The 18,312-nt window shown below is 36.7% G+C and overlaps 1 protein-coding gene and 1 non-coding gene across 8 annotated transcripts in view; one reads left to right on the top strand and one right to left on the bottom strand.

The window, feature by feature from the left end:
• NAA16 (N-alpha-acetyltransferase 16, NatA auxiliary subunit) overlaps nt 1-18,312 on the top strand; it is a 58,859-nt gene that overhangs the window by 27,906 nt on the left and 12,641 nt on the right. For 4 of the 7 annotated variants that reach the window (XR_004273981.1, XM_032294798.1, XM_032294797.1 and 1 more), the window contains 4 exons: nt 10,945-11,017; nt 13,559-13,728; nt 14,067-14,219; nt 17,144-17,272. Coding sequence is in view for 5 of the 7 variants with exons in the window: in XM_032294798.1 (XP_032150689.1) it covers nt 10,945-11,017; nt 13,559-13,728; nt 14,067-14,219; nt 17,144-17,272 (525 nt within the window). In the remaining 2 variants the exon portion in view is untranslated. Of the gene's footprint in view, nt 1-10,944; nt 11,018-13,558; nt 13,979-14,066; nt 14,295-14,333; nt 15,558-17,143; nt 17,273-17,845; nt 17,988-18,312 lie in introns of those variants that run through there. The other 3 variants (XR_004273980.1, XM_032294800.1, XM_032294801.1) reach the window with 3 other exon arrangements.
• Nucleotides 10,284-10,385, bottom strand: LOC116562572. The gene has a single exon (XR_004274023.1). It is a non-coding gene; the product is annotated as a U6 spliceosomal RNA (small nuclear RNA).

The following is an 18,312-nucleotide window of genomic DNA, read 5'->3' as shown; positions in this document are numbered from 1 at the left end:
AAAAAAAAAAAAAAAAGAAATGCTGAAAGGTTTTTAGTTAAACTATAATTTTATATTTACTTAGCTTTGATTCATAATAATTTATAAATTTGCAGTAATTGTGAATAATAAAATGTTAGAAACATTAGTTATAGGTATAGCTGATTGGCATTTTTCTACCTGTGGCAGCAGGTTTCATAAACAAAAGAAACAATTGATGATATCTAGTACCCAATTACAAAAAAATCATGTTTTTAAAAAAAAAAAAAACAAAAAAACCTTAAAATTCTTTAATGTCTGTTGTATGGTTTGACTGCAGTGTTCCTGCTGTCAATTTTTTGAGAAATAGTGATTGATTCCTATATAAACATGTACCCGGTGCCTACCAATAATATCTCTAGGTTATTTAACATTGGGTAAAATACTTCTATCCTTTTTGGTGAGGGTGACAGAGAAAAAAAGGTTAGATGAAATGTCTGAAATTACGAAAGTCTTCTGAATGTGAATTAGAGTACTTCTTTTATAACAGTCTTGTAGCAGCTACTGCCTACAGTGGACATTAAAAGATTTGTTTCTCTCAAGCTATCATGGAGCTTTCACAGGCATAGGCTTTTTACTTTTTAAAAATTCTTCCAATATTGACCCAAAGTTGCCCTTCCTAAAATGCTAAACTTTTTTGGTATTTTATATAAAGCATGAAAATTGTATTTTTGAATAACGCATTGAGAATACACTAATTTATAGGAACTGTCTCTTTAGTGTTAATTTTAAAGCAGCAACAGGAATGTTATTTTATTAGAAATGCCAAAAGACCAAGTGTGTTTGCAAAATGAATTAAACTGCAGACAATTGAGTTCAAGTTATCTGAATTTAGTATAGTGAGAAAAAATTTGCAAGTCTAGGAACTGTTTCTCAAATAATTTTGGCACATATATTTGTGATTACTCATGAGACCATTTTATTTATTTTATTTTTTAATATTTATTTTTAAATTAAATTTTGTAGGTTTGGTGTTTGACTCTTTTTGTCAAAAAATTATTTCAGTGCTTTTGGGGAACAAGTGGTATATGGTTACATGGATAAGTTTTTTGGTGGTGATTTCTGAGATTTTGGTACACCTATCACCTGAGCTGTGTACACTGCACACCATGAGACCATTTTTAAAACTGCGCATTTCTAACCAGCAGTGAGACCTGTTAGATGCATTTTTAACTTTCAAGGAAGGATTTCAAGAAGGTGAAGTCTGATAAACAGTTGTTGTTTATAAGCTTCCAATTATTAAAGAGTAGTTCATGTTGATAGCATGAGAATGAAATTGTCTTTTGAAGTTAGCTTAGAATGTAGTACGTTGCAAGAAATATATTTCTTAAATGTCTTCAACATTTTAATTTTTTTGACAAACTAGAATTTGTGTGAAGTGGAAGGCAGTGAGTGATCATCAGACAAGTTCCATAAGGTTTTTGTTGTTGTTTTTTGAGATGGAGTCCTGTTCTGTCATCCAGGCTGGAGTGCAGTGGCGCGATCTCAGCTCACTGCAACCTCTGCCTCCCAGATTCAAATGATTCTCCTGCCTCAGTCTCCCAAGTAGCTGGGAATACAGGTGCCCACTACCATGCCCAGCTATTTTTTTGTATTTTTGGTAGAGATGGGGTGTTGCCGTGTTGACCAGGCTGGTCTCAAACTCTGGCCTCAAGTGATTTGGGATTAGAGGTGTGAGCCACTGTGCCTGGCCAAGTTCCATAAGGTTTTTAAAAACATAAGTAGGTATAGAAATGGCACTCACTTTACTTTTGTTAGCGAGGTTTTGGCAGAATCTTTGGTGAAGAAGAGAAATCTTCATTTTCCCAGCTTTCTTTAATTTTGAAATAGATTCTTCTATAAACTCTGATATCCAGGTATTATTTTCTTTTATGAAACTTTATAAGAATAAAACATGTTACTAAAAATATATTTATACCCCTTTTATGTTAGATTTTGTTAAAATTAATATTGTTTTGTTTCTTATTATCCATTTGAATATAGGTGTCCTGTCCATAACACATAGCTTGCTGAGATGATAAACATTTACTTACTTGTTTTGAAAAGTACTTAAAAAAAAATTGCCAGTCTTTGAGTGAAGCTTTTGGGTTTTGGGTTATCCTTTTACTGTTATATCATTATATATAATCATGGTGTAATTACATCTGAGTAAATGGGAGATAGCTATTATTGGGTTTTAGAAATTAAAATTTGTGCATTAGTTCCCAAAGTATAAAAGAACCCAAATCTTACTTCAAATGTGTATAACTATCTTCTTGTTTCAGAAATGTGAAAATCACAATGTAAAGCACTTACTCAGATAATGTTTTATTTTATTTTTGAGACAGAGTCTCACTCTGTTAACCAGGCTGGAGTGTAGTAGTGTGATGTCAGCTCACTGCAACCTCCGCCTCCCAGGTTAAGCCATTCTTCTGCCTCAGCCTCCTGAATAGCTGGGACTATGGGTGCATGCCACTGCGTTTGGGTAATTTTTGTAATCTTAATAGCGATGGGGTTTCACCATGTTGGCCAGGCTGGTCTTGAACTCTTGACCTCAAGTGATCCTCCCGCCTTGGCCTCCCAAAGTGCTGGGAATACAGGCATGAGCCACCGTGCCTGGCCTCACATAATATTTTAAGTGGCATCCATGTAAAACATGGCAACAGAAAGACTTTTTAAAAATTAGTTTTTATGTAGACTCTAAACTTTCAACTCTGTACCTTTGTTTTAGGTTTTTATCTTGGCATAGTTTTTTTTTTTCTTTTTATATTTTCTCTATTTTTTTTTACTTACAATTTTTTTTTAGCAGTTACATTTTTTCTTTCAGGGAAAGTAGAATATTATGAATTGTAGAGAATATTTTTCATATACCTTAAACCTGTTAAGTAGTATTAAACTAAAACAGTTTAGGTTGCTATATATGGCATAGGGATTCCAACATTTTTCATTGCTTTAGTGAAATAATATAATTTTTACTGAAGATAATGGTAAGAATATTTCTAAATTTTTTGTGGATGTCACCTCATTGAAAATATCAGTTGTGTATTTATAGGTAATAACCACCTTTAAATGTTCTGGTAATGCATACTGAAAAAAGGGACAGCTTGCCAGGCATGGTGGCTCACACCTGTAATCTAGCAGTTTGAGAGGCTGAGGTGGGAGGATCGCTTGTGACCAGGCATTCAAGACAAGCCTGGCAACATAAGACTCCGTGTCTACAAAAAATGAAAACAATTAGTTGGTCATAGTGGCAGGAGCCTGTAGTCCCAGCTGCTTGGGAGGCTGAGGTGGGAGGATTGCTTGGGCCTGAGATCAAGGCTGCAGTGAGCTTTGATTAGGCCACTGCATTCTAGCCTGTGCAACAGACTAACCCTGTCTCAGGGGGGAAAAAAAAAATTCCTACTTTTAGAAAATAACTCTTACATACTTGAAGTGTACAGATGGTTTCATCTGTCGTTTGTATTGTAGTCTGTCACATACTGTATCAGTCCAAACTTTTTGTTTGTTTTGGAGATGAAGTCTCCCTCTATCACCCAGGCTGGAGTGCAGTGGCATGATCTCAGCTCACTGCAACTTCTGCCTCCGGGATTCAAACAATTCTCCTGGCTTAGCCTCCCAATTAGTTGGGACTACCGGCACATGCTGCCATGCCTGGCTAATTTTTTTGTATTTTAGTAGAGACAGGGTTTCACCATATCACCCAGACTGGTCATGAACTCCGAAGCTCAGACAGTCCTTCAGCCTTGGCCTCCCAAAGTGCTAGGATTACAGGAGTGAGCCACTGTGCCTGGCCCAGACCAAACTTTTATTATGAGTAATTGCTTACTGGCTTTCTAAAATAGTGTCCATTTCAGAGCTTCTAAGTGTGAACAAAGAACCTTGCCTAGTAATCTTTTTGATCGGGTCCCAGAATCCTTCTGTTCCAGAGTCGGCGTGGCAGTAATAATAAAAAATCAAAGGTAGAAACAAACAACTAACATAGTATTCACAACAGCTGTAGCAGTTTAATGAGAAGATTTTTTTATATACCATAGTCTGTTGGTGGTCTAAGTCATAACGCCAATGAATTATTTCTATAATACTCATAGATAAGCTGTCCAGTGGGACAGTGAGTCAGATGTTTGATCAACTATTTCATATGTTGCACAGATAATGTGTATTGTGTATTAACTTTTCACATTGATGATATTTGTAAGGAATCTTATCTCCTCACTTCTCTGTTGGCATTTGTGTAAGTTTATAGTACTCTTCCGTCAGCTTCCATGTTCTCAAATAGTAAAAGTGCTGAGCAACTTGGCACAAAAGTTTAGAAGTAATTTTTCGTTAAAAAAAAATGCTATAACCACAATACAGAAAATTTGGAAAAAATGGGAGGGAAGCCCAAACAAAACCCAATTATAAATTGCCACATGACTATACAACTTAAAAGCATTTACACATTTATTTACTTATTTTATTTTTGAAATAGCATTTTGCTCTGTCTCCCAGGCTGGAGAGCAATGAATGGCCTGACCATAGCCCACTGTAGCCTTGATTTCCCGGGATTAAGTGATCCTCACATCTCAGCCTCTTGAGTAGCTGGGAATATAGATGCAGGCTACCACACCTGGTTAATTTTTTAATTTGTAGAGAAGGAGTCTTGCTATATTATCTAGGCTGATCTCACACTTCTGGGCTCAAGTGATTCTCTTGCCTTAGACTCCCAATGCACTGGGATTACAGGTTTGAGCCACCATGCCTAGCTGTAAGAGCATTTTTAATGTAATTCCTATGACAGTTTTATTTTTCCTGTGAATTTAATTGTGGTGTATCTGTGCAACTGTAGTCATTTTGTCTGTAAAATTTTGTTCTTCTTTTTCCTCCTAGCAGTTCCTTTTTTAAAAAACTTTTTTTTTAATAGAAAAAAATACGGGGTTTCACCATGTTGGTCAGGCTTGTCTTGTACTCCTGACCTCAGGTGATCTGCCCACCTTGGCCTCCAAAGTGCTTGGATTACAGGCGTGAGCCACCACGCCCGGCCTTAGAAACATTTTTATAGAGATGGGGTCTCACTATGTTGCCCCAGGCTGGTCTCAAACTCCTGGACTCAAGAGATCTGCCTGCCTTGGCCTCCCAAAGTGCTGGGATTATAGATGTGAACTACCCGTACCCACCTCCATGCCCCAGCAGTTTGATAAGCTTTTACTGTGTTGTTATGTAATCTTCATTGTTTCGTTTAGTTATTGCATAACCTTTTAGAACCATCCCCTCATTGTTGACTTTGGTTTTACAAGTTTTTATTATTAGATATCTTTACAGTAACTTTGCTTAGGATTATTTTTTTCTCATAAACTTTCAGATTCACTCAGTGGGTAAAGGGCATGAACATTTTTGTGATTCTTGATAAACATGGATAAATTAGTTTTTCACAAGGTTGTGGATATCAATTTGCATTTCCACTAGCAGTATGTGTGAAATATTTCCTGTCTTGTGTTTATTTTTGTTTTGACATAGAGATGTTAAAAATTTAGTGGAACCAGATATGGTGATGTTTATTTCTGTTGTGGAAATTCATCTGCTGTTTTAAAACTGTCTTGGAAAGTCCTCCTTAGAGCAGTACTTCTCACTGAGGGTGTTGGGGAGTGGATTTTTTTCCCGTGGGACATTTTACAATGTCTGGAGAGGTTTTTGATTGTCACCACAGTGAGATGTGCTACTGGCATCCAGTGTGTGGCTGCCAGGGATGCTGCTAAACATTCCACAAGGCACAGGACAGACTTCTTTTTTTTAGGAGACGGGGGCTTGCTATCTTGCCCAGGCTGGAGTGCAGTGGCTATTCACGGGCGCAATCCCACTACTGATCAGCACGGGAGTTTTGACCTGCTATGTTTCCGACCTGGGCTGGTTCGCCCCTCATTAGGCAACTTGGTGGTTCCCTGCTCCCACGAGGTCACCATATTGATGCCAAACTTAGTGCAGACACCCAATTGGCATAGCGCACAACAACCCAGAACTCCTGGACTCAAGCGATTCTCCAGCCTCAGCCTCCCTAGTAGCTGGGACTACAGGCACATGCCACTGCACCTGGCAGGACAGCCTTCTTAACAAAGAATTTTACTGTTGACATGTTGGGCTAGTAATTATCAAGGAAAGGAAGAGTTTGATTTGTATTTCAGTGCAGTACAAAAGAATATTTTTTCTCAGATGCTGTAAGTAAGGGAGAGAAAGGGCCATGTTAAATTTTTTATTGTGCAATATTTGTGGGACCCAGAAATCCTGGATTTCTTACTAAAAAGAAAATAATAAGATACCATCTTATATTTAAAAATTCCAGAGGGTGTTGTTTACAGAGGTAACAGTATCTATCAGACAACTCCCCAGGCGGTATTTTTATTGAGACATTCTGATCAACAGTTAATGGTAATGATGTATGTGAATCACTTTTAAGTTTTAAAGCTTGGTAGAGGAAAATAAAGACAAATGCTTTTCTTGCCTAGGGAGGCATTTAGTATAGTATAATGTCTGCCAACATTCACTTAATTTCTTCATGATTCTTTCCAAATCCAGATTAACACTGTGGTGTTATTTACTTAATGTTTTTCACCAAATTTGATTACTTTTTTGTTTGTCATGAAAATCATGGGTTATAACACATTAATATGAAGACATAAGTTAAAAATTCAATTGGTAAGTTAATGATAATCATCCCATTCACTGTATGTACCACCTTTGGAGAAATACTGGTAAAATAAAAAGAGCATTGCTTTGGAATCAGGCCTGGTTTGGAATCCTGACTCCATCACTTACTTTTTCTGAGCAATTACCTGAATCATAGAGTGGGGAAAATAATATGTAAAGTGTTGATGTGTGTTTTAATTAAATGATAAAGTTTGTAAAGTACTTGGTTTGAATATGTTCAAGAAATGGTAATTTTCCCTTACTCTAAATTACATGGTAAGTCCCACCCCTCTCACACCTCATCTCTGTACTTCGATTTTATTATCGATTGTTCTTGGACAATTTGCCTCTATAACTAGCCTTTTTAGCACCAGAATTATCACTAGTAATTGTGCCTGTATCAGAACTTAATTCAGCAATTTTGGTCTTTGTTGATAAACTAGCGTACTTAATTTAGTAACCTTCATGTTGCATTGACATTTTAAACCTGTGATTTGTCTCTTTATTGTGAAAAAATTGTGTATCAGATATGATGTTGTGGGACTTTGTCTTTAAGGTTAATAAAGAGGTCTTTTAACTCTTACATAAGTAAAACTTGTCAAGGACACACTTTAGGAAATTATAACAGTTACAGTATTATCCTAGGTTAGATTTTGTTAATGAGGATAAAGCTTCTTCCATCTTGATCTAATGTAGCCGTTAGAAGAAAGTATTTAAACCAGGAAAAGGTGGCTGAACTTGGAAAATTTTTCATGTTGTAAGAAAAATTTGGGCCATAAAATTTAAGTTGGCCTTTTATGTTTTTGGTGTGATTTCAGATACTTAAGTGGATTGACTTTCTTGATTTTAAAATAACAGAGACAAAACACCATTTTAAAGAAGAATAGCTATTATGTATTAGTTTGTCAAATTACACACTACCTAATTAAGATATAAATTATAAGTAAACTTGAGTAAAACTTCTTAGATTAACTTTCATGGAAAATTGTTCACTTAATTACTGAATGAAAAGTTAACTATAAGGCCGGGTGTAATGGCTCATGCCTGTAATCCCAGCACTTTGGGAGGCCAAGGTGGGCAGATCGCTTGAGGTCAGGAGTTTGAGATCAGCCCAGGAAACTGGACAAAGCCCTGTCTCTACAAAAAAACAGAAAAATTAGCCATGTGTGGTGGTGCATGGTTGTAGTCCTAGCTACTCAGGAGGATTGCTTGAAGCCTGGGAGGCGGAGGTTGCAGGGAGAGTTCACACCACTGCACTTCAGCCTGTGTGACAGAGTAAGGCCCTGTTTCAAAAAATAAAAATAATAAGTAACTATGATATAAATTTTGGCCAGGCACGGTGGCTCATTCCTGTAATTCCAGCACTTTGGGAGGTCAAGGCAGTTAGATCACCTGACCTGAGGTCAGGAGTTTGAGACCAGCCTGGTCAACATGGTAAAATCCCATCTCTACTAAAAATACAAAAAATGAGCCTGGCATGGTGGTGCATAACTGTAGCCCCAGCTACATGAGAGGCTGAGGCAGGAGAATCACTTGAAACTGGGAGGCAGAGGCTTCGGTGAGCTGAGATCACGCCACTGCACTCCAGCTTAGGTAACAGAGTGAGACTTTATCTCAAACAAACAAACAAACAAAATATATGAAATATATTCAAGAAGTATGCCTAATGAACCAGAACAGCCAGTCCCCCCCTCCTTTTTTAATGTAGGAGATTTCATATGAATTTTCCATTATCTTTTTTCCCCCATCATCAGATCTTGTTTTGACATTCTGAATCTGGATATTTGTTTTATTTAGCAGTGTTTATATTCTTTTATGAAGGATTATGTGTAACTTTAGTGTATGTTTTGTTGTACCCTTTTTTTTTTTCCTCTTGTTGCCCAGGCTTGAGTGCATGGTGCAATCTCGTCTCACTGCAACCTCTACCTCCCGGGTTCAAGCGATTCTCCTGCCTCAGTGTCCTGAGTAGCTGGGATTACAGGCATGCACCGCCACGCCTGGCTAATTTTGTATTTTAAGTAGAGATGGGGTTTTTCCATGTTGGTCAGGCTGGTCTCAAACTCCTGACCTCAGGTGATCTGCCTACCTCAGCCTCCCAAAGTAGTGGGATTACAGGCGTGAGCCACCGCTCCCTGCCATTTTGTTGTACTCTTTATTGTTAAAATTGACTTCTTTAAAAATAGGTTTTACCCTTGGAGATGCACTAGTCCACCCTTTTAAAAGCCTCCTCTAGTTGCAGTTTTAGCAGCTACCAGTAGATGGCACAAGTTCCTGAAAAAAAATTATTTGCCTTCATAAGTTAAACAACTTGAGTACTAAATTTCTAAGCCTGTAAAAAAGGTTTTTAAGTTATAGATATTCTAGGTGAGATTGGTGGGGAGGTTATGGTGGGTTAAAAATGTCTGTTACCTTTAGTTTTGCTTTATAGTAAAAGTTTTTTTGCAATTTTTTAAAATCAGTGGTTCTCAGACTCTTCATTGTGTATCAGGATTTACAGACGACTTGTTAAAAACAGACTGTACAGAGGCTGGGCATGGTGGCTTACACCTGTAGTCCCTGCACTTTGGTAGGTGGTGGCGGGAGGATCGTTTGAGCCCAGGAGTTCAAGACAAGCCTGAGCAATATAGTGAGACTCTATCTTTAAAAAAAAAAAAAAAAAATTAGCAGGACATGGTAATACATGCCAGTAGTCTTAGCTGCTTTGGAGGCTGAGGTGGGACGATCGCTTGAGAACAGAAGTTCAAGGCTACAGTAAGTGATGATCACACCACTGCACTCCAGCCTAGGTGACAGAGGGAGACCCTGCCTCTTAAACACACATACACAGACACACAGACACACACACACACACACACGCACACCCACCCACCCACCCCAAAACAGATTGTACAGAATAGTATTTCTAACAAGTTGCCAGGTAATGCTGACACTACTGTTGACAGTATTAATGGTCTGAAGATCGTACTTTCAGACCCTCTGTTTTTAAATTAAACAATCTATGTTTTGTTTTTAAAATAAAGAATATGCCCGTTTTCCATCATCCTAATGTCTTTGGTTATATTTTCATTGACTATGTGGTATCTTTACATAAATGTTTTACTGAAGTCATAGTGTGTGTAAATTTTTTTTCACACTCTGCCTTTTCTGCTCTTTACTGCTACTGTCTTATTTTTGCATTGCCTGTCCATTTAACTATGCTAGAGAATTCTGCCATATGCTGTAGCATCATGTGAGAAGGCTATCATATAGGCCTGAAAAGTGTTGTTGTAATTTGGCCTTTTTTGTGTTTTGACTGGTGTCTGGGATGGTCAGTGGATTCATGGACACTGTCCTGTGTCTTTGTAGTGTGGGGAGTAATCTGGATTCAAAATAAAGCTAATTAAATCATATCTTCTGATAGTAAATGGTATGCGTGAAGAGGTTTCTTTTGTAGCCATATATACAAAAATCTGTTCAGGAGTTTGTGGCACATGATCACTTCAGTGTCGGGGAACCATAGTGAATTTTGGTTAGTTCATAAAGAGGCCTAGGGAAATAAAAGAAATATAATTGTTTTATTCTGAAATTAAAGATGTCTAAAGCTCCATTTTTCATAAAACAGTTAAGAAATATGCCAGACCTTATTTCCTTTAAATATAGGACGCTTCATTACTGTGTGTGTCATTCTTTCACAGGAGCCATGTCAATCTATGTGTTGTTCCAATTTTGGTGTATGTGCTGCTGATGAGCACTAGACCTTATTTTGTAGTAGGTAGACAAGTAAATTGGTTGGGAAAACCCATAATTGTATTAAGTACAATACAATTATTGTGGGGTTGCTAACAATAATAAGCAAAAGAGTCATTTTTAATTTCATTTATTTTCAAGCCTTGGATTATTTCACTTTTTTGTAATGTGTAACATTTTAGAAAATCTGAATATTTACATAATGGACAAATTTACCATTTAAATATTCAGATGTATATAAATATCGGTTTATTGGATAAAAAAGGTTTTATAGTAACTAGTGATAATTTGTTCTTCAAAACTTTGAATTACTTTTTGAGATGAAAATTAATGAGGTTCTGTCACACTATTAATAAAGATAGCAGTGTCCATTATTTTGTTTTTTTCCACCCCTTCTCTAAAGGGAAATATTCATAATGGGAATGGGGACAAAGCAGACACCCTATCAATTTAATTAATTCATAGTTCTGAAATGTATATTTTTAAAATGTAATTTAAACCATAATGAGTAAAAATACCTTCAGTAAGATATTTTTAAATTTTAAAAATATGTTTCTTTAACAGGTTTCTATAATCCAGGAACTTGTTACTAATTATGAAGCCTCTCTTAAAACATGTGACTTTTTTAGCCCACATGGTAAGTTTAAATTAGATTGAATTGGAATTTGATGACTCATTTCATTTTTAATTACAGTAATGCACTTTTACGAATATTATATGTGTGCTAACTAATGGCTACTTAATAAATAGGTTTCAAATTGGTGAATGAAATGAGAACACTTTCCATCTTACTTAATTTAAATTTTCCATAATCTCGTGAGATGGGAGTTAACCTTGTTTTAGCATGAGGAAACAGACTTGAGAGCTTGAATGGCTTGCCCAAGACCATGTAGTTAGATTATATTGGAACCTGTTTTCTTGAGTCCCTAAATTCTTTGCTTTCTCTACCCTCTTACTACATTTAATCCTGTTTAATTTGGCCGTTTGCTTCTATATTTGTAGTATTCTATAAATACTAAAATACTCTTTCAGAATTTTTGTAATATTTTTTAAGAGATGGGGCCTCACTATGTTGCCCAAGCTGAACTTCTGGGCTCACGTGATCCTCCCACCTCAGCCTCCTGAGTAGCAGGGACTACAGGTGTGTGCCACCATGCCTGGCTAATTTTGTGTGTGGGTGGGTTTTTTTTATAGAGATGGGGTTTTGCCATATTGCCCAGGCTGATCTTGAACTCCTGAGCTCAAGCGATCTGCCTGCCTCAGTCTCCCAAAGTGCTGGGATTACAGGTATGAGCTGCCACACCCTCTTTGAGTATTTTTAGAGCAAATTCCAGACTATTTCATCTGTAAATACCTTAGTGTGCATCTCTATTTAAAACACTTAAACAGAAGAAGTCACTGAGTGCCATGTCACACAAAACGCCATACCATAATATCCAATACCCAGTCCGCATTCAGATTTCCGCAGTTATCTAAAAGAAGTCTTTGTTTGGTTTATTTGAGTATAGATTCAGTTAAGGTTCATACCAAATATTTGGTTGTTAGATCTCCATGATTTGATTGTTATGTCTCATTATTTTAATCTAGAACAGTAACTCTCTCCTCCCTTTCAAAAAAACAGTCATTTGGGGTATTTGTCTTACATGTCCCGTATCCTGGATATAGCTGATTTCTTAATCATGGCATTATTTGCTATATTCCACTGTCATTCATACTTCTTGTAAGTTATAGTTAGGTTTACATGCTGGGTTAGATTCAGGTTCTGTTTAAATACAGGTGGTGTTTTGTGCTTCCTGTTGTATCAGGAAGCTTGAGGCATTCTGGTTGTCTCTCTTTTTTGATGTTAAGATTGATAAGGATTCAGATGTTTGCCTGTTATACTCATTAAAAAGGTCCTTGACGGCAGGGGGCACGGTCGTTCACACCTGTGACCCCAACACTGTGGGAGGCTGAGGCAGAAGGATCTCTTGAAGCCAGGATTTGGAGGCCAGCCTGGGCAACAAAGTGAGACCCTGTCTACAAAAAATTAAAATATTAGCCAGGTTCGGTGGTGCTCACCTGTAGTCCCATCTACTTGGGAAACTGAGGCATGAGAATCACTTGAACCCAGGAGTTTCAGGCTACAGTTAGTTGTGATCATGCCACTACACTCCAGCCTTGGTGACAAAACGAGACAAAAATTTCTTATTGGCCTCTCAGCCATTGAAGATCATTGCCTAGATCCCTTGTTCATTCTGATCCTTTCTTCTGCATTTGCTAGCTGGAATTTTTCTTATAAAGAACTTTCCTACATCAAATATTTGGTTCCCTTAAAATATAGTTTATATGAGAGGAACAAAATAGATGCTTAAGTCATTGCCTTTATTTTATTATTTGTGTTTTAATGTGTGCTATAGTGTGTTTACATTATCATGTTATTTGGTCAGCTATGCTAGGAGACTTGTTTGTTTTGATGTAGTGTGGGTATATTCACTGTTTCCTCCTCATTTTTATACCTGTATGTCTTCCCTTCTGAAATCCATTTTGAGAGCATGGTATTTCTTTATCTATTCCTCTGTAGTTAGAGGGTGCAGGATGGGGAACAGGATAGAACTCAGCTAAGTTTACATATGTGACAGCTTTTTTAAGAGGACTATGCTGTGTTTTTTCTACTTAGGTTTTTGTCAGATGGCAGGGTTATTTATACTTTGTCGAGTGTATCTTCTTCCTATAGGTCATAGTCTTCAACTTTGGGTATCCCTTATTTAGTATTGAGGCCTGGAAAATGGTAAGCCATGGCAGTTTGGCAGTTCTTGCCTCTGCTGAAATCTTGCAGTGGTAGTTAGGAAATCTCTTTCCAGGTTATTTTCCTTGACTTTTCTTAGTCTTACTGCCCTTTTGCTTTCAAGCTGAGAATTCACAGAATTAGACTGATGTATGTCTTCTCCCCAGTGTTGTTTCTTTGGAGTAAGATTGGGGTTAGAAGCCTGTCAGAGTACAATCTTGTTTCTCTTCATGGCTGCCACTTTTTGAACTTTATGAAGTCATACTCCTTCTTTTGAAATTAGTAGTCTTTGGTGAGTTTTTCCTGCTTATTATTATTGCAATAGTCATTAATTTCATTATGAAATAGGAGAGTTAAAGTATGTGATTTGCTTTATATTCTTCCTGTAATAATTTAATATTTGTTTGATTGCAGAGAATGGGGAGAAGGAACCCCCAACAACACTACTTTGGGTTCAGTATTTCCTGGCACAGCACTTTGATAAACTTGGACAGTATTCTTTGGCTTTGGATTATATTAATGCTGCAATTGCTAGTACTCCAACTTTAATAGAATTATTCTATGTGAAAGCAAAAATTTACAAGGTAAAATCTCAATCCTGCTTTTTGTAGTTGAAGAATTCAGCTACTCTAAGAAGCCTTGGAGTTCTTTCTTTGTAGAAATAATTTCCAGGGCATCCTGATAATCTTTTTCTAATACTCTAATAATTTTGAGTAGTTTTATATATATAAATTGTATAATCAGTCTGTAATTGGATGTGTAATCATTTGAGCTCTTAGTAAATGCGAACTGTAATTTTGATTTCTAAGTAAATTTGACAGAAATTGTGACAGATTTCTATTTTCCCTGTGCAAATTATTTTCCGCTTTATTATATTCATACTCTCTTGATTATAAATTGTGATGCATTTTATCTTTTGTAGCATATAGGTAATCTCAAAGAAGCTGCAAAGTGGATGGATGAAGCACAGTCTTTGGACACAGCTGATAGATTTATCAATTCCAAATGTGCAAAATACATGCTTCGAGCAAATATGATCAAAGAAGCAGAGGAAATGTGCTCCAAGTTCACAAGGGTAGGAAATAGCATACATGAGCATGTAATTGTCTAAGTTAAGACGATTTGTGAAGTTTGCCACTGAAGTTCATAAGAATTCATTTTTGTTATTACTTTTTAAATCCCATTTAGCCCATTTCCTAAGAATGGTTTCTTACTGTGTGCGTCTGTGTATATGTTTCTGGCAGGGGATGGTTAAACAATAGAAAGAGCAAAATATCTTGGTTCATATATAAACAGTATGCCATACTTTAGCACTTACGTGTAAAATTTGATTTATATCTCAAATTCTTTGTCCCCCTAGTAATTCGTGACTGCTTTTTAATTCTATCTTACTTTTGACTTGCTCATAGAGTTCTTTTAGTATAGAACTAATTGCTGTGAACTAGTCTCTGTGACATTCAGGAATTTAAGTTTCCTGAGATTGTTGGGCTACACATCCATTCCTTTCCTTTCCCTCCTTTACCATCCTTTTTTATCCTTTCCATGTAGACTTTCCATTATGTTATAAAACATGTTTATGGTTAAAAATGTAAGTAGACTAATGGAACAGTAGAAAGCTGAGAAACAGATTTCACAGATGTTTGGAAAATGGGATATACCCAGAGATACTGTAAAAATGAGAGATGAAAAGGTTGCTGGGACTATTAGTTACTCTTACTGGGGGAAAAAAAACCCAATATCCCTGTTTTTTGCTGTACACCAATCAGTTCCAGGTGGATTAAAGATCAGATATGGAAAGCAAACCTTTCACACTTATAGAAGAAAACATATAGGAGTTTATCATTAGGATAAAGAAGCATTCTTTATGCTTGAGGTAGGAAGCATTTCTTGACACCAGAAGCATAAAGTATAAGTGAAAAATTGAGTTGGGCATGGTGGCATGTGCCCATAGTCCCAGTTACCACATAGTAAATGTGCTAACTTCAAAGTCTTTGGTGCCCTTTCCACAATATCACAAGTTTGAAATGAAGAAGTGAGTACAAGGAATAAACATAAAACCAATTATGTTTTCAGAGAAAAATACCACCTGGAAAGCCAAGGTAGAGATTTAAAGTAAAATACAGTTAAATATCAAGTATACAGGTTGAGCATCCTAAATCTGAAAATCCTAATTTGAAAATGGTTCAAAATTTGAAATTTTTCGAGCACTGGCATGATGGTCAAAGGAAATGCTCATTGGAGCATTTTGGATTTTTCATTTTTGGATTTGGGATGGTCAACCAGTAAGTATAATGCAAATATTCCAAAATTTGAGAAGCTTTGCAACATTTCTGGTTCTAGACATTTCTGATAAGGGATACTGAATCTGACTTAAAGAAGTTCAGTGATTTTTAAGAAAACAGAAAAACCCAAAGACACTGGGGAGCATCTTCAGAGGCATAGGAGAATGAGAAAGAAGGTGAGAGGAGTTGGTTACTTAAGGAGAGTAGTCACCAAAATCTGTGGCTTGGCTTTCTCATCATAACTGCCTCTGATCATCCACTTTTGACAAGTCGCCATGCTGTATGGCGAGCTTGTTCACTTTATCCACACTAGTTTATTGGTCAGGCAAATCCATAATGTGTGGTGAATAACACAGGCAGGAGAAGAAAATTGCAAATCACCCTGAATAATCAGGATATATCTGCTTACTAATAAATGAGTGAAGTGTACATATTTCCTTCTTGCAGATTTTTCTGTTTAGAATTTTTGTACACAGTTGCTGATATATGTTGGATAGTTCTAGTCGATAAACTTTTTGAAATGAAAAGTAATACAGAATTCTTATAAAAATATGTGACCATTATACAAAATGGAAAATATACACATCCATAATGAAGACATAAAAATACGTCAATAATTCTTTTCCTCCAGAGATAAACTAGTTTTTAGACTTTTAATGTGTTCTGAAAATTGAACTAATACACAAAATGTGAGTGAAAAGAACTGTAGCCTGAAATCATTTATAGAAATGTACCTTTGTCATCCTTTCCTGGGGTCATACAAAATATATTTTAAATGTCTCTTCTAGACTGTGACAAAACTTGAGTATCCTTGCATGTAAAATTGGTTAATTTATGTCTCACACTCCTCTCAGAATTTTTATTGAGCCTGAATTAACAAATTCAGTTATTTGGTTTTGTCAGCCCACCTCAAAGGAGAAATATCAAAGTAGAAGAGTTGGCATGAAACAGGAGATGCTGATAGAAGCAGACATGGGCACAAAGAAAGTGACAATGGAGGTGGGACACTGGGAAACCAAAAAACAGGCCTGCAACTATTACTAACAAATTTGACACATATTGATTATACATTACAGTGACCTCAAGTCAGCAAGGAATGCTGAAATAGCTTTTGCTTGAAAGGCAGAAGATAGGCAATACTTCATATGACTACTTTCTTAAATAGTTGAAATAAAAACTTTAGTGTTTAAAAACTAAGATTTAGTAATTTGGAGTCTTTTACATGAAGAGTGTTGAATACCCCCAGCAGAGCTGGGTAAATAAGACGTTATGTATGTGTGTGTTTTCCATCTGATAACTGAGATGGCTCCTAAAATTACAGGTGGGTAGCATAGACAGTGTGGGTAGCATAGACAAAGGGATGATTCATGTCCCGGGTGGGATGGAGTGGGACGGCGCAAGATTTTATCACGATACTCAGAATGGCATGAAGTTGAAAACTTAAGAATTGTTTAATTTCTGCAGTTTCCCCTTTAATATTTTTAGACCATGGTCTACTGTAGGTAACTGAAACCATGGAAAGTGAAACCTTGAGTGAGGCGTGACTACTGTAATTTAAAACCATGTTTGGAAACATACTGATATATTTGCTAATTGCTGCTGTTGTCATAATAGTACTTTAGCCCTAGTTGTAAAAGAGGAAATGTTTTATTGTTTGCTGTTTTTTAGGATCTGTTTTATTGTTTGCTCTCTATAGTTTTGAATGCTTCCATTTCAGGAAGGAACATCTGCCATGGAAAATCTAAATGAAATGCAGTGCATGTGGTTTCAGACAGAATGCATTTCAGCTTATCAGCGTCTGGGGAAATATGGGGATGCCTTGAAAAAATGTCATGAAGTAGAAAGGGTAAGTTGTTAGAATTTCGACTTCAGTTTTCTCTGTAAGGTGATAAAAAGCAGGTAGATTTCTACATGGGATCATCTGCCTCTTCTTACTACTCTGGGAGCTTCATTGTGAAACAAATTCTTGATCTTTAACCTTCTTTACATTCAAAAGTTGTAAACAGTGGATTGCTGTATTGATCCTCAGATGGTTATGCTTTTGACATGTCTATATATTTTTGTCTGAAGGAAAAAGATTGTTAGTAAAGGATTATTGCTATTAACATAAATTCAAAATTTCTGTTCCCTAATTAGGCCATTATTTGATATTCATCACCATCCTAAGAGGACACACAGCTGATGGCAACCTCTTTCCCCTTTAAAACATCAGGATCTGGTCCGCAGTCAGCCTCTCTCCAGTTTGTCTTCCCAGGATATTTGCTCTCACATTCATTATTCTGTATAACAATCTATGGCCAGTTTGCAGGCTTATTTTATTGCTTGCTTTTAGGATTATGTGTGTGATGTGCCTTAGTGAGGGGACTTTTCTTTTCCTTTGTGTGAATTTTTGTTTTCCTGTTCTTTGTCATCTCTGAAGCACTCTCCTTCCACATGGACCACAGGAGGAAAAGAGCCGCAAATGCACCCCTGAGGCAGTCCTCAGCAGCCCTCAGTTGTGGGGGCAATCGGCACCACTGTTCCCATCTGACGCAGTATAGAACCACAGGCATCGTAGTCAGGTGAGCCTGATGTCTGCACCGTGGCAGTCACTTTGGCCTTTTTCCCATGTGAAACTTCTGAGATTACCCACAAGGAAGGCTAAATTTTACGGGGTGGCTTTTGATGGGGACTGGAACTAGGATTATACCCAAGCATTTTTAAAAATAACTGAATTTTTGCTCTGTTTTTGTTTTTTGTCTGTTTGTTTTTCATGCCCTTTTAATCCTGGGCTTGATGGCTGTATCTCTGGGAAAAATCCTCCTCATCTTCTCCTTGAAAAATATAAAGCCCTTGGGATGATAGGTGAAATATCCCAGCATTCTAGTTTAAATCAGGTTCTTGTTT

Source organism: Sapajus apella, unplaced genomic scaffold (genome assembly GCF_009761245.1).
Source record: "Sapajus apella isolate SASKATOON/1434 unplaced genomic scaffold, GSC_monkey_1.0 scaffold32, whole genome shotgun sequence".
Taxonomy (NCBI): Eukaryota; Metazoa; Chordata; class Mammalia; order Primates; family Cebidae; genus Sapajus; species Sapajus apella.
The sequence above is the reverse complement of the archived record's forward strand: the minus strand, read 5'-3'. Positions and strand labels throughout refer to the sequence as shown.